The 10,930-nt window shown below is 34.8% G+C and overlaps 2 protein-coding genes across 3 annotated transcripts; one reads left to right on the forward strand and one right to left on the reverse strand.

The window, feature by feature from the left end:
* Positions 1-1,897: 1,897 nt before the first annotated feature.
* Positions 1,898-5,777, reverse strand: mldr (mitochondrial ribonuclease P catalytic subunit). 2 transcript variants are annotated; one of them, XR_010822683.1, is made up of 7 exons: positions 5,674-5,777; positions 4,832-5,370; positions 3,866-4,773; positions 3,555-3,795; positions 3,339-3,475; positions 2,400-3,280; positions 1,898-2,316 (listed from the first exon to the last, which is right to left on the reverse strand). XR_010822683.1 is itself a non-coding variant. In XM_066727859.1 (6 exons), the coding sequence occupies exons 2-6, from the start codon at positions 4,832-4,834 to the stop codon at positions 2,947-2,949; spliced, it is 1,623 nt and encodes a 540-aa protein (XP_066583956.1). In that variant the 5' UTR covers positions 4,835-5,370; positions 5,674-5,777; the 3' UTR covers positions 1,898-2,946. The 2 variants fall into 2 exon arrangements, 1 of the variants encoding a protein (XP_066583956.1); XM_066727859.1 differs by having other exon boundaries at positions 1,898-3,280.
* Positions 5,778-9,554, forward strand: LOC136773902 (leucine-rich repeat-containing protein 58). Its single transcript, XM_066727864.1, has 5 exons — positions 5,778-5,935; positions 6,199-6,678; positions 6,796-7,012; positions 7,566-7,755; positions 7,866-9,554. Exons 2-5 carry the CDS (start codon positions 6,206-6,208, stop codon positions 8,030-8,032), a joined length of 1,047 nt encoding a protein of 348 aa, XP_066583961.1. The 5' UTR covers positions 5,778-5,935; positions 6,199-6,205; the 3' UTR covers positions 8,033-9,554.
* Positions 9,555-10,930: the final 1,376 nt, after the last annotated feature.

The raw sequence follows: 10,930 nt of genomic DNA on the forward strand, positions 1-10,930 counted from the left end.
AAGTAGCGGGTTAAGGTGTCGTGCTGAAAATAACGGAGAGGAATAATAAATTGTACGGGGTTATGATGTGAAAATAGCGTGCAATAAACCAAGCTGCCATAAAGAGACGAGATATAGTAGAGGAACTTCTGAATCATTCCCAAAACTGTCCGGGAGAGTTTATGTTAGGGTGCAAATTTCTCTCATAATAATTTGGTCGCGAAACGATTACGGACGATCGTAAAATTAAGGGGACGCTTCGTGGTGCGCCCAAGGGACAAGCTCTTTCTCTCTCTCTCTCTCTCTCTCTCTCTCTCTCTCTCTCTCTCACGATTAGTCAAATAGCAATAGCTTCATCAACGACTCCTCTATTTTATTCACTTCCCTCGATCGAATAGTCTCGCAGTCCGCCAAAAACTTTTAATAATATAATTCCAAAGTTAATTACAATTTGTGAAAATAAGCGGGAATTCTTTGGCGTGAAATTATGCGCAGAATTTAAGGAGTTGAAACGTTATGACGAATCCAGTCCAGTATAGAAATAGAGGTCCATGCCCTTGGTAGTCTCTGAATCGATTTTAGGCGCATGGACCGCTGCCATAGGCGTGTTGCCACTTGAATAAAAGCGTAAGAGGAATACGTCTGTTCCTTCGTATCAAGTCCATAGAAACTGCATGTAAAATAAAAGTTTAATGCTTGCCTCGTGCATTGCCTCTAGAAAAAAAGACAGACCCCACAATTACTCATCGAAGATTTATAGTGAAATAAAGAACTCTTCCAACTACTGCAATTTTTTGCGTAAGAAAAGTTGCAGTGTATATTCATGAAACGCTTTATTTCGTTACTAAGTTTTAGAGCAATCATTCTGCACATATAGCTTTTGGATTATTTTGTGTTGGGCGTTTTTAATTAATTTTAGTAATTTATTTTTTCTCAAGGAGGGACAATTACCGGAAATGAGGGGACGAATAATCTGACATACACCACGTTACTAATAATGCAACAAAAGCCGGCGGATGTGACAAAGTGTGCACAGCTATAAGCGATACTGGTGGATATTTTAAGGAGTAAAAGAAATTTTTCCGAAATTTTCTTACACATGCACAAATTAAAGTAACGTATAACGCGGTGGCAAGACGAAATGAATAAAGATTACTCGTGTCCGGATTTATCATAGTTTTTAGTGAGGAGACATACATTAAGCGTTTTTGAAAACATGCTATCTATACGAGTACTTTATTCGTGAGGAATAATCGCACGAATTCATATATGGAGATATATGTGTGTAGTGGTTCCACGAAACGTCATCTCCTACCGCCCGGTCATATACAGATATAGAGAGGATCCTCGAAAACGAAACGAGTGGTTTGCTTAGCTGCAATTCACTATCGTTAGCAGCTTACTTTTATCACCACGCTTTACTGCTTCGCGATAGTATCACTCCGCAATGGACTTTTCTTTCGGCTCGTTAACCAGAGCTTCAATGGAATATAGAGCTTGAAAATTGACTTTGAAAAATTGGTGACGTTGTTCAAGCAAGAATCTGTTGCATCGCTTTAAAACAGATTTGTGAAAATCTTAAAATAAGGCCCTTACTGTGTTACGTGGCTTGTTATCGGAAACGCGGGACTTAAAATGATAAGGAGGCAGTGACCAGAAGAAGAATCAACGTTTCAGGTAGTTTGGATAAGATTTATCTTATCTAACTTCTCGTATTCCTACCGTTGTTTATTTTTTTCACGGCATAGAAAAGTCAGATCACCACGAAATAACGACTTTCCAATGCTGCTGCAATGCTTTTACATGACTATATTTATACCTAAAGAGAACACATTGAAAGAATAAAAGAGAATGGCATTGATGAAGAAGAGAGAGAGAGTGAAATAAAGTAAAAGAATAATATTATGCTGAAGTTTTACTCGTATATTTGTACAGAACTCGCGTAGGCTTTTATTTTTTCGCATCACCTACATTCTCCTCGAAACGGGTTTCTTCTCTGATTGCGATGTATTTGTAATCCTCTTACTTTTGTTATATAGCCACGTATTATTGTAATATTTACATATTTTTTGTTCAATTATCGAATAACGATTGATTATAATGCAAGGAAAAAACAATAGCAAATACACAAATACTGATAATCATCGAACAGTGAAGGCTCGAATTAGGCAATGGTAAGAATGAGACTCATTGCATTGTTCGCCACTAGCCTCGTTTCTTAGAACTTGAAGAATTGTCGCACGTGACAGCACAAAAGTCTGACCTGACATTAAAGTCTAACCTACAAATTGCGATATTTCAAAGTTCAGAAGCATAGTGGAAATACTGGAATACGTCCTGTCAGTATTATAAATAATGTAAGACGAATAAAGAGATATATTAAAACTTAACTATATAATTTGTAAGGAGCACAGACTTACATTGTTTCAATCATCGTCGTTATACACATATATATTAAACGGCAACCAATTCAACAAATAGTTCACAAGTAGCACACAGTCTGCTACAGTACAAATTTTATACATGACACAACAAAGTAGCTATGTTTTCTTATAATTAGCACAATTTTCGAAGCACAATAAAAGAGGATGAGAGCTTTATGTTCGTTTAAAAGATAACGAATATATAATGTTAACAATATAATGCGGCTGTCATACCACCTGTTGCATGGAAAGTGTACTGAGAGAAACGTAGGTAAAATCCAACAGACTAAAAAAGTTAACGTAGGAAACGTTCGTTTCGCACAGGAAGCGCCATCTTTAAGCAGCTTTACGTAATATTACGCACAAACCTATCCAGTTACAATGATCGGCAATTATTTGAATTCAAAGACTCATGCTTTTGACGTTAAAGGCAAATGACCAACAATATTTTAGATGGTAACCCTTTTTTTCCACATTATATTCTACTTTTTACATATTTAATGTGCAAAATAAAATTAATTATAGTGATCATCTTTAACAAATATTACTTCATTCTTTTAGTGTCAGAAATACAAAGCCATCCATCTATCTTGACGGCTCCTTTCATTCGACTAGTATTTAATTTTTCTTTTTTATTTACATAAGGTAAGTGCCATCCTTTAATATTTTTTTGAGCCAAGGGCATACAAGTTTTTGGCTCTATTACTTTTGAACCTTTAAAAGTATACTGATGAGTTATTTGCCATATTTTGAAAATTGCTTGAAGATATGCGTCATCTAAAGCATGTCGATGTTGACGCATCAAATCACATGTAAGAAATCCTGTTTTTTTTCCACTTTTTAGTGCAGCATATAGTACAAATGGATCATCCCTTGAGCTAAAATTCATTCATCAATTACAATGACATTTTCAATATTGACTTATATAATACTTACAAATTTTGTAGTAAAAACAACTTTGCATAATGTTGTAGCTTTTGCAAAGCTTCCTTATTCCAAAGTTTCATGTGTGATCTTCCAATAACTAAAATTTTCATATTTTTATTGGATAAGTACTCAACAGTGTCTGTTAACTAAAAAGTTATGGATTGTCTTATATATTGGAAATATGTAAACAGGAGGTAAGAGGATTGATAATAACATAATTATTACATTTTGTATTCCATTTTGATTACCACTTGTGACATTCAAACCATCAACTACAATGTCATAAGGTTTTGTTTTTTCTAAAAATTGTAGAAATTTCTGTACTTCAATAGGTGTCGACGCTGTATAGATATCATTTCCAAGCTTTATTATAGACTTTTCCAAAATCTGTTGATTAAGTTTGTTATACGTATTATCATCAATGTCAAAAGATGAGAGCCGAGAAAAGCATGATTTACATTCATTCCTAAAATAAAAATTGTTAAACATTCGTCTCTCTTATATATATGTATAGAAATTAGTAGGAAAGTAATTACTGCATAGATATAACTGTAAACTTAGCAGAATAGCCTTTTTTTCTAAAAACTTCAGCATATTCATCTAGAACTTCCCTAACAGGTACTATTAATTGATTTCTCCAACAGTAAAACATTCTTCCCATGTTTTCTAGAAAAAGTGACTTTTCTATATATTTATTTTCACAATATTTTAGATAGGAATGGTATATACATGATGGATTTCTAAAATTTGTGAAGTATTCTTCTTTCTCAAAGGATGGATTAAATTCCAATAGATATTGAAATCCTATTTCAATCTCTCCATTTTCAAATGCAGTTGAAATTATGGTAGAATAAATTGTTGATTTGCTTGCTACTTCTGTATTGCTATGTAATTTAGCTCTTTCAAGAAACTTAATAGCATTTTGCCACTTCTCTGTAAGACATAAAGTCTGTATACAGTTTGATAATGTTAAATTATCTAAGTATGGATATTCTTCAAAAATATGGTCACAGGTTTGTACTATTTGTTTCTTATCAGAATCTGTTAGTTTATCACGCAAAGAATACACAGCTTTTAAATATCCTTGAATGGTGCTTAAATGAATTTTACTATTATGCTTTTTTAAAAATTTAAAATAAGATATTACAGCCTCGGGAGAATTTCTGAAAAAGCACAAGTCTATAATAGTTGATTCTATATGTAACTCTTTTATCTCTGTGCACAAATTTTCTTGGATTGTTTTCCAATTCTCTTCCACTAATTCCTTTCCAGCTGTGAGCTTTGAATCAAATTCAGCATGCTTTTCTAATAATTTTTCAAAATAGGGTAGACGCCTTTGATTCTCCTTAGACAGATCAAGCTCATCTGTTCTAGTTGTAAAAGGCAACATACTCTTGTATGAAATATAGTTTATTTGTTTTCTCAGTAGAAGTATGTGTTTTGCCTAAAAAAGGTTACAGCTTTAAATATTTGTACAAGACTAAAAATCATTCAAAGCTTACCATTTTCACTTTATATTTATAATTGGATAACAATTAGCACAAATTTGTAAAATAGACTGTTGCATACTTTATAGTCGGTTAAAAGATTCTTTTTTTGTAGGTTACAATAAATATCAACTCTTATGATTAAACATAATTTATCTTTGGCACGATATACTGCATAAGATAGAAAATTAGTATAAATCAAGTTAATAATAACAAGATTTTACATAACAAATTTAAATTTTAATCATTTAATGTTCAAATGTACACAAAACACTACCAAGCATGCTGGTTTGGTATGTATCATTCAGCAAAAACAACTTTTGCCACTGTTGAGTAATTCCTTTTAAAAACGTACTACTATTGGTTAAAATAGTGGGGTCTAAGAGTAAAAGCCAATAGCATACATCGCGCTCCCTCAACAGCAGACTAGACCACTCGTTATTACTTTCACAAAACTAGAATAAGCATCAACTGTAGATAAAGTAGAATTTGTACAATAATGATGTTGCTCGCGTCTCGTCTAATCGTGGATCGTCTCTCTAAAAACTGCAATCCTGCGAAAATGTTAAAAAATATTTTGTCTAAAAATTAATTTGACCTATGTAAATTCTAATGAAAAATTAAATATTGAGAAATGTTTGTAAAAGAAAAGCAAAAAGTGCCGGATTAACTTGAAAAATGGAATAGTGAAAGCGATGAATTAGTAGAGTCATATATTATTAAGAAAAGTAGAGAACCATTGAAAAAAATGTTGTTGAGCAATTAAACGAGGCGATTCATTAAAGCATGATTGAGCGCCCCTTTCGTATACTCTATAGTATACATGTATATTCCTAGTCTACGTATAATCTCTTTACCACCATGTGTAGTGACGATACGACTGATAAAAGCTTTTATACACAATAAGTTATACAAAGCAAGCAGAAACGGTATATCACGCTCAGTCCTCTCTCGTACACCGATCCGACCCGTCTTCATTGACGCTCTTATTATTTCATAATAAGCCACTATACCACATTCATTTCCACATTTCTACCTTTGCTCACTCTCTTCACTATTAACGTTCGTTATATATGCAGTGTGTACTGAATTGGGAAGAGGACCAAGTGCAGCAAGCAAGTAAGTAGGAAAAACTTTGAGATTTCACGCGGTAAAACGACTGACTATCACGTGTTACATCGGAAGAACTTAGCAGAGCAGAACAACTGATAGGAATTGACTGATATATTAAAAGTAAAAAGTTGTTCACGACGATGTGCTCCATTGGCTTTCGATAACACAATTAGCACTGCACTGGTGACTCTTTGCTAGAATCACAGAACGAAGCAGGAGGCCATTGATCCGTCGGATTCTGATAGGAAAACGTGTGTGGATATTTTTAGGTAAATCATGGAAAATTACACGTCCGACTCGAGCGATTCAGACACTTGCGCGAAAACCTTGGACCTCTCTTATTTGATGTTGGATCCTGACGTGCTGGAGGAGCAATTTCTCAGCGTAAAATCGCCGGAGCATGTGGACACTCTGCTACTTCATCAAAATCGCCTGAGCAGCGTCCCTACGTCCATCGGTAGATTCACCAATCTCAACAATTTGGATATCTCGAATTGCAGCTTGAGCCGATTACCCGACTTCCTCGGTGACTGTCCTCTCGTGTGCCTAGTGGCCAAGAACAATAATTTAACGAACGATTCGCTGCCAAAGAGCTTCGAGAACTTATCCGAGCTTCGCGAGCTCAACCTCAGCGGGAACAGGCTCACCGATTTTCCCGAACAAATTTTCGATCTTGCCGGACTCAAGTATCTGTATTTAGGGGGTAATAATATCTCGGAGATCAAGAAGGATGTATGGAAATTGCAAAGGTAACGTGTTTCCTTTTCTCTTTATTAACAATTCAATCTTCTCTCTTTTCCTTGCAAATTTTAAACTTGTATTAGTTCCAAATAAACCAATTGGATTGTTTATTTCATTTCCGTCAGATTGCAAGTATTATCAATGGGAAGCAATAGACTGATAGAAGTGCCATCGACCCTGGGTCAATTAAAATCATTACAAGCCTTGGTACTGTGCGACAACATGTTGGAAAGTTTGCCCGGTTCAATTGCAAACCTATCGAACTTGAAATCGCTGCTGCTCCACAAGAACCGACTGAAAACGCTGCCAACGGAAATTATAACACTGAAATGTTTGACTGAAGTTAGTAATTCTGCTTACTCAGCGATTTTCTTTGTTGCTTTATACAAATATTTCCAAGTAATCGCCCAGGACGTCCAACGTTCTCCACGCGACGATGTTTACGCAGATAAACGTCTCGTGTATCTTCTCCTTTTTTTCTTTTGCTTTCAAAAAATAACGCTCAGCGCAAATACGCTTACACATAAAAGGAATAATCACGTATCAGATGCAATGCGTGCGCCACGACCTTTCAACTTTTCTTTTTTCTTTTTTCTTTTTAATAATAATTATAACTCGTACAGCGTGTCAGTTTGAAAACTTATACCGCCCCTGTGATATCTCAATACTTAGGGGAAATATGGACATTTGTAGAAACGCGTAGATTTTCTTTAGTTTTAAAAATAAGTTGGTTTTCTATTAAAATTCACGAACCCTCTACAGCAAGAGAAAAATACTAACATTTAAAATAGGAAGAGCTAAATTATCGAGGATGGTAGGTTTCCAAATTAAAGCGCTGTATGGATGATTTGTATTTTATTAGGTTTCGAAATACAATGGAATTGCTATTTTCCAGTTATCTTTAAGAGACAACCCACTAGTGGTACGATTCGTGTCCGACATGACGCACAATCCACCTTCGTTGCTGGAACTCGCTGCAAGAGTAATAAAAACTAACGATATACGTTACACAGAGGAGAGCATTCCTAGAAATTTAGTGGAGTATTTGAACAGTGGTCATCATTGTGTAAATCCTAAATGCAAAGGTAGGTGATTTTTTGTTTTTTTTTTGTAACAGAGTCATTCAGGAATATCTGGAAAGATAACGTTTATTTTTGAAAATATTACCATATTTATTCGATTGTGCGTGTTGCAGGTGTTTTCTTCGACAATCGAGTGGAGCACGTAAAGTTTGTCGATTTTTGTGGAAAATATCGTCTGCCGCTTTTGCAGTATCTTTGCAGCAGCAAGTGTATTAGCTCGCGTGATGGCAGTGAGGAAGTGGTTAGTGGTGCTATGATCAGGAAGGTGCTACTCGGTTGAAAAGCATGCAACTGAATCAGTCAGATAAGAACGTAATCGTCGAGCGATGGTCAAAGGTCAGCTCCGATGGGCAGCAGATGCTTGCAACTTGAACTAAATTTGCAAGTAACTACTCGTAATGATTTTCATGTGTACAGGGAACAAGCTTGATTTTCGTTACTGATATATATCTATACTTGGAAATAACCGATGAGGAAAATACGAGCAGTCTGTAGCTCGTATCAGCCAGTGTATAATAAAGAGACATGGATGAATCGTTGAATTTCGTTTGTGAATTATTGGTCCATTCGTGCGTATATCGCTTGGTTACATCGATGCACCGAGATAACCCTAGGAAAAACGAAAGTCATGAAAATTTAAGACTATTTGATTAAAAGTCTGCGGCGGGAATCGACCAAGTAAACACCGATCCCTTTAACATTATCGTTAATATTTTATTGTTAAATAAACCACAAAATGTACAATAATAATAATAATGTAATATCATATAGAACCTCCGCAATGAAGGATCGATTCTCGCTTAAACACATCCAATAGTATACTACAAGTATCGTATTATCTCTATATGATCATGTAAAACTAAAAAAAAGTTCTTTACGAGAAAAGGAAAGCAGGACAGAACAAATGGTAGGTGTGTGTGTTTATAATTATTTATATTTATAGAACATCGGTAATCATAATTAGTCATCATCACCATCATCGTCATATTTGTAAACATAGTAATCGCAATTAATAGTTACTACTTTTTAATTATTTACTTTTTTTGCGGATAGTGTAATTATAAATAATTACCTATACATACATATACATATTCATATATATGCGTTTTTTGTATTTGTATATTACATACATATATATATGTATGTACACGTTTCAGGGTTATTCATCTCTCGTTAAAGAGAACTTATATCCTGAAGACAGAAAACGGACGCTCTCTCCCTCTTACTTCCTCGTGCAACGTTCATTCGTAAACGCATTCACCCATCATGCATTCCTTTTCATTTTGCTTCTTTCCATCTCTCTCGAACTTTTCCATCCTCTAATCTATTTGCCCGAACTTGTTCTTTTTTCTATACATCCACCTTCCTTCTCTCCTCCATCATTTATAAAGTTCTCATTTGCGCAGATTTGTCCCCTCCCCCCCCCCCCCTCTTCCTCCTCCTCCTCCTCTCATTCCTTCCTATGCCTTCCTTCTTAAATCCCTCTTTCCTTTACACACCCTCTCATTTGCTCCCAGTAACAATCATGCCCCCTCTTATCAATTACTTGATCAATCACAAACTTACTTAGCGCGTTACTCATAGGCGTGTTTTCACCGTAGTATCTAGCACTACTCTGTTTCTTTCTGATTTTTATCGTTTTTCTTAAATTGCGTAGTAAATAGTTTTGTTTACGTGTCGCTATGTATATTAAACAATTATCCTAGTATCATACATCGACGAGTAACATTAAAGACTCACTCCATGCTTGGGCGAATATCATCGTCTCGTCAAGTATCATCGCAAAAGATGGAGATCCACGGAGTAATTTTCCTAATTGCCATCCACCACTTGCTGATCCTGTTCACCTTCCGTTTTCGTTTCCTTCGCCTCCTTCTCCTCCTCTAAAATACGATATACATGCGATATAAACAGGGAGCCCCATTTCAAACAATTGCGAGAGTTATTTTTAGCAAAGATTCTCAAAGCTTTATTTCTCTCTCCAATTCTTTGGACTTGGTCTTTTATTTTCTTAGAGAGAGAAACAACGTTTCGATCAACAGCGAGTCAATAATCACTTATAGAAATATATTTATATTTTGTGGATATAATTTATAAAATTAAGAAATTCCGTCAGTGAAGTGAAATTCATGGAGGAATTTCTTAAAAATATCTCAATTAGCGAAAATATTCATTGTGTGGAGGGAAGAGGATGGTGAGGGCTTGCTGCATTTATAACGAGTAGTATGAGCTTTTAAATAATTCAATTGCAAAATATTTGCTTTGGAAAAACTTTAAGCTTAGCTTCTAAAGAGGATGTCCATAAATAACAGTTCTCCGAAACATTTTTTCTTGCTTTTTTTTTCTTTTTGTTTTTTGCTTCTTCGATAATTACCAATATTTAAACAATATATAGAAAGAGTACGCGCTTCTCGGAACATAAAATTCTTTCACACCCATCGTGAATTTTGTTTCCACTTCTATTGAACATACAAAAATAGCAGCGGTAAGTACAAAGTCTTTATATTTTGACAATTGTCAGTCTCATTCTTGGTTGGTTTATCGTGTAATATTGATTACGAAAATCTGTATGATTGGTGTATATCGACTGTTACGCCATGGGTGCCAAAAAATAATCAGAATGAATTATGCAATTTATCTTACTTATAAAAAGTATAAAGATGTAAAGATTAATCGGTCACACAAGTAGCGGACATTGCTTCGTGCTGTGCTATGAAAGGTTATTGGTATATGTTAATAGGACTGAGTCTTTTAGATGAAAAATTTCGAGGAAAGAGTATTTGTAGTAAGAGAGCTCTGTCGCAATCTTCATCTATCATATAACGTTCATGCTTAAGGAAATTTGTTTTCAAACAAATAATGAATGTTTCCGCTCCATTTAACGATAATATGAGCTCCTTTTATTTGAACTTGGAATAATCTGTCAAATTTTCAGACTTACCTACTACGCTTGATTCTCGTCTATTTCTTATACGAAATGAAACTTTATATTTTCTACATACAACGTACGTTAAATTAACAAGCTGATGAAGACTTATAACGATTCTTTTCCTTGGCAATCAGCAATAATAATAGAATCTTAATTTGAATATCTGCATGCTCTTCCAGATAGTGATTATAATTTCCAAGAGTACATTTATGTTAACGTAATTAAGAGTGGTCAAATCGCAAAAAATAA

Source organism: Prorops nasuta, unplaced genomic scaffold (assembly GCF_024137725.1).
Source record: "Prorops nasuta isolate Cenicafe-Biocafe unplaced genomic scaffold, Cenicafe_Pnas_1.2 PNAS00005, whole genome shotgun sequence".
Taxonomy (NCBI): Eukaryota; Metazoa; Arthropoda; class Insecta; order Hymenoptera; family Bethylidae; genus Prorops; species Prorops nasuta.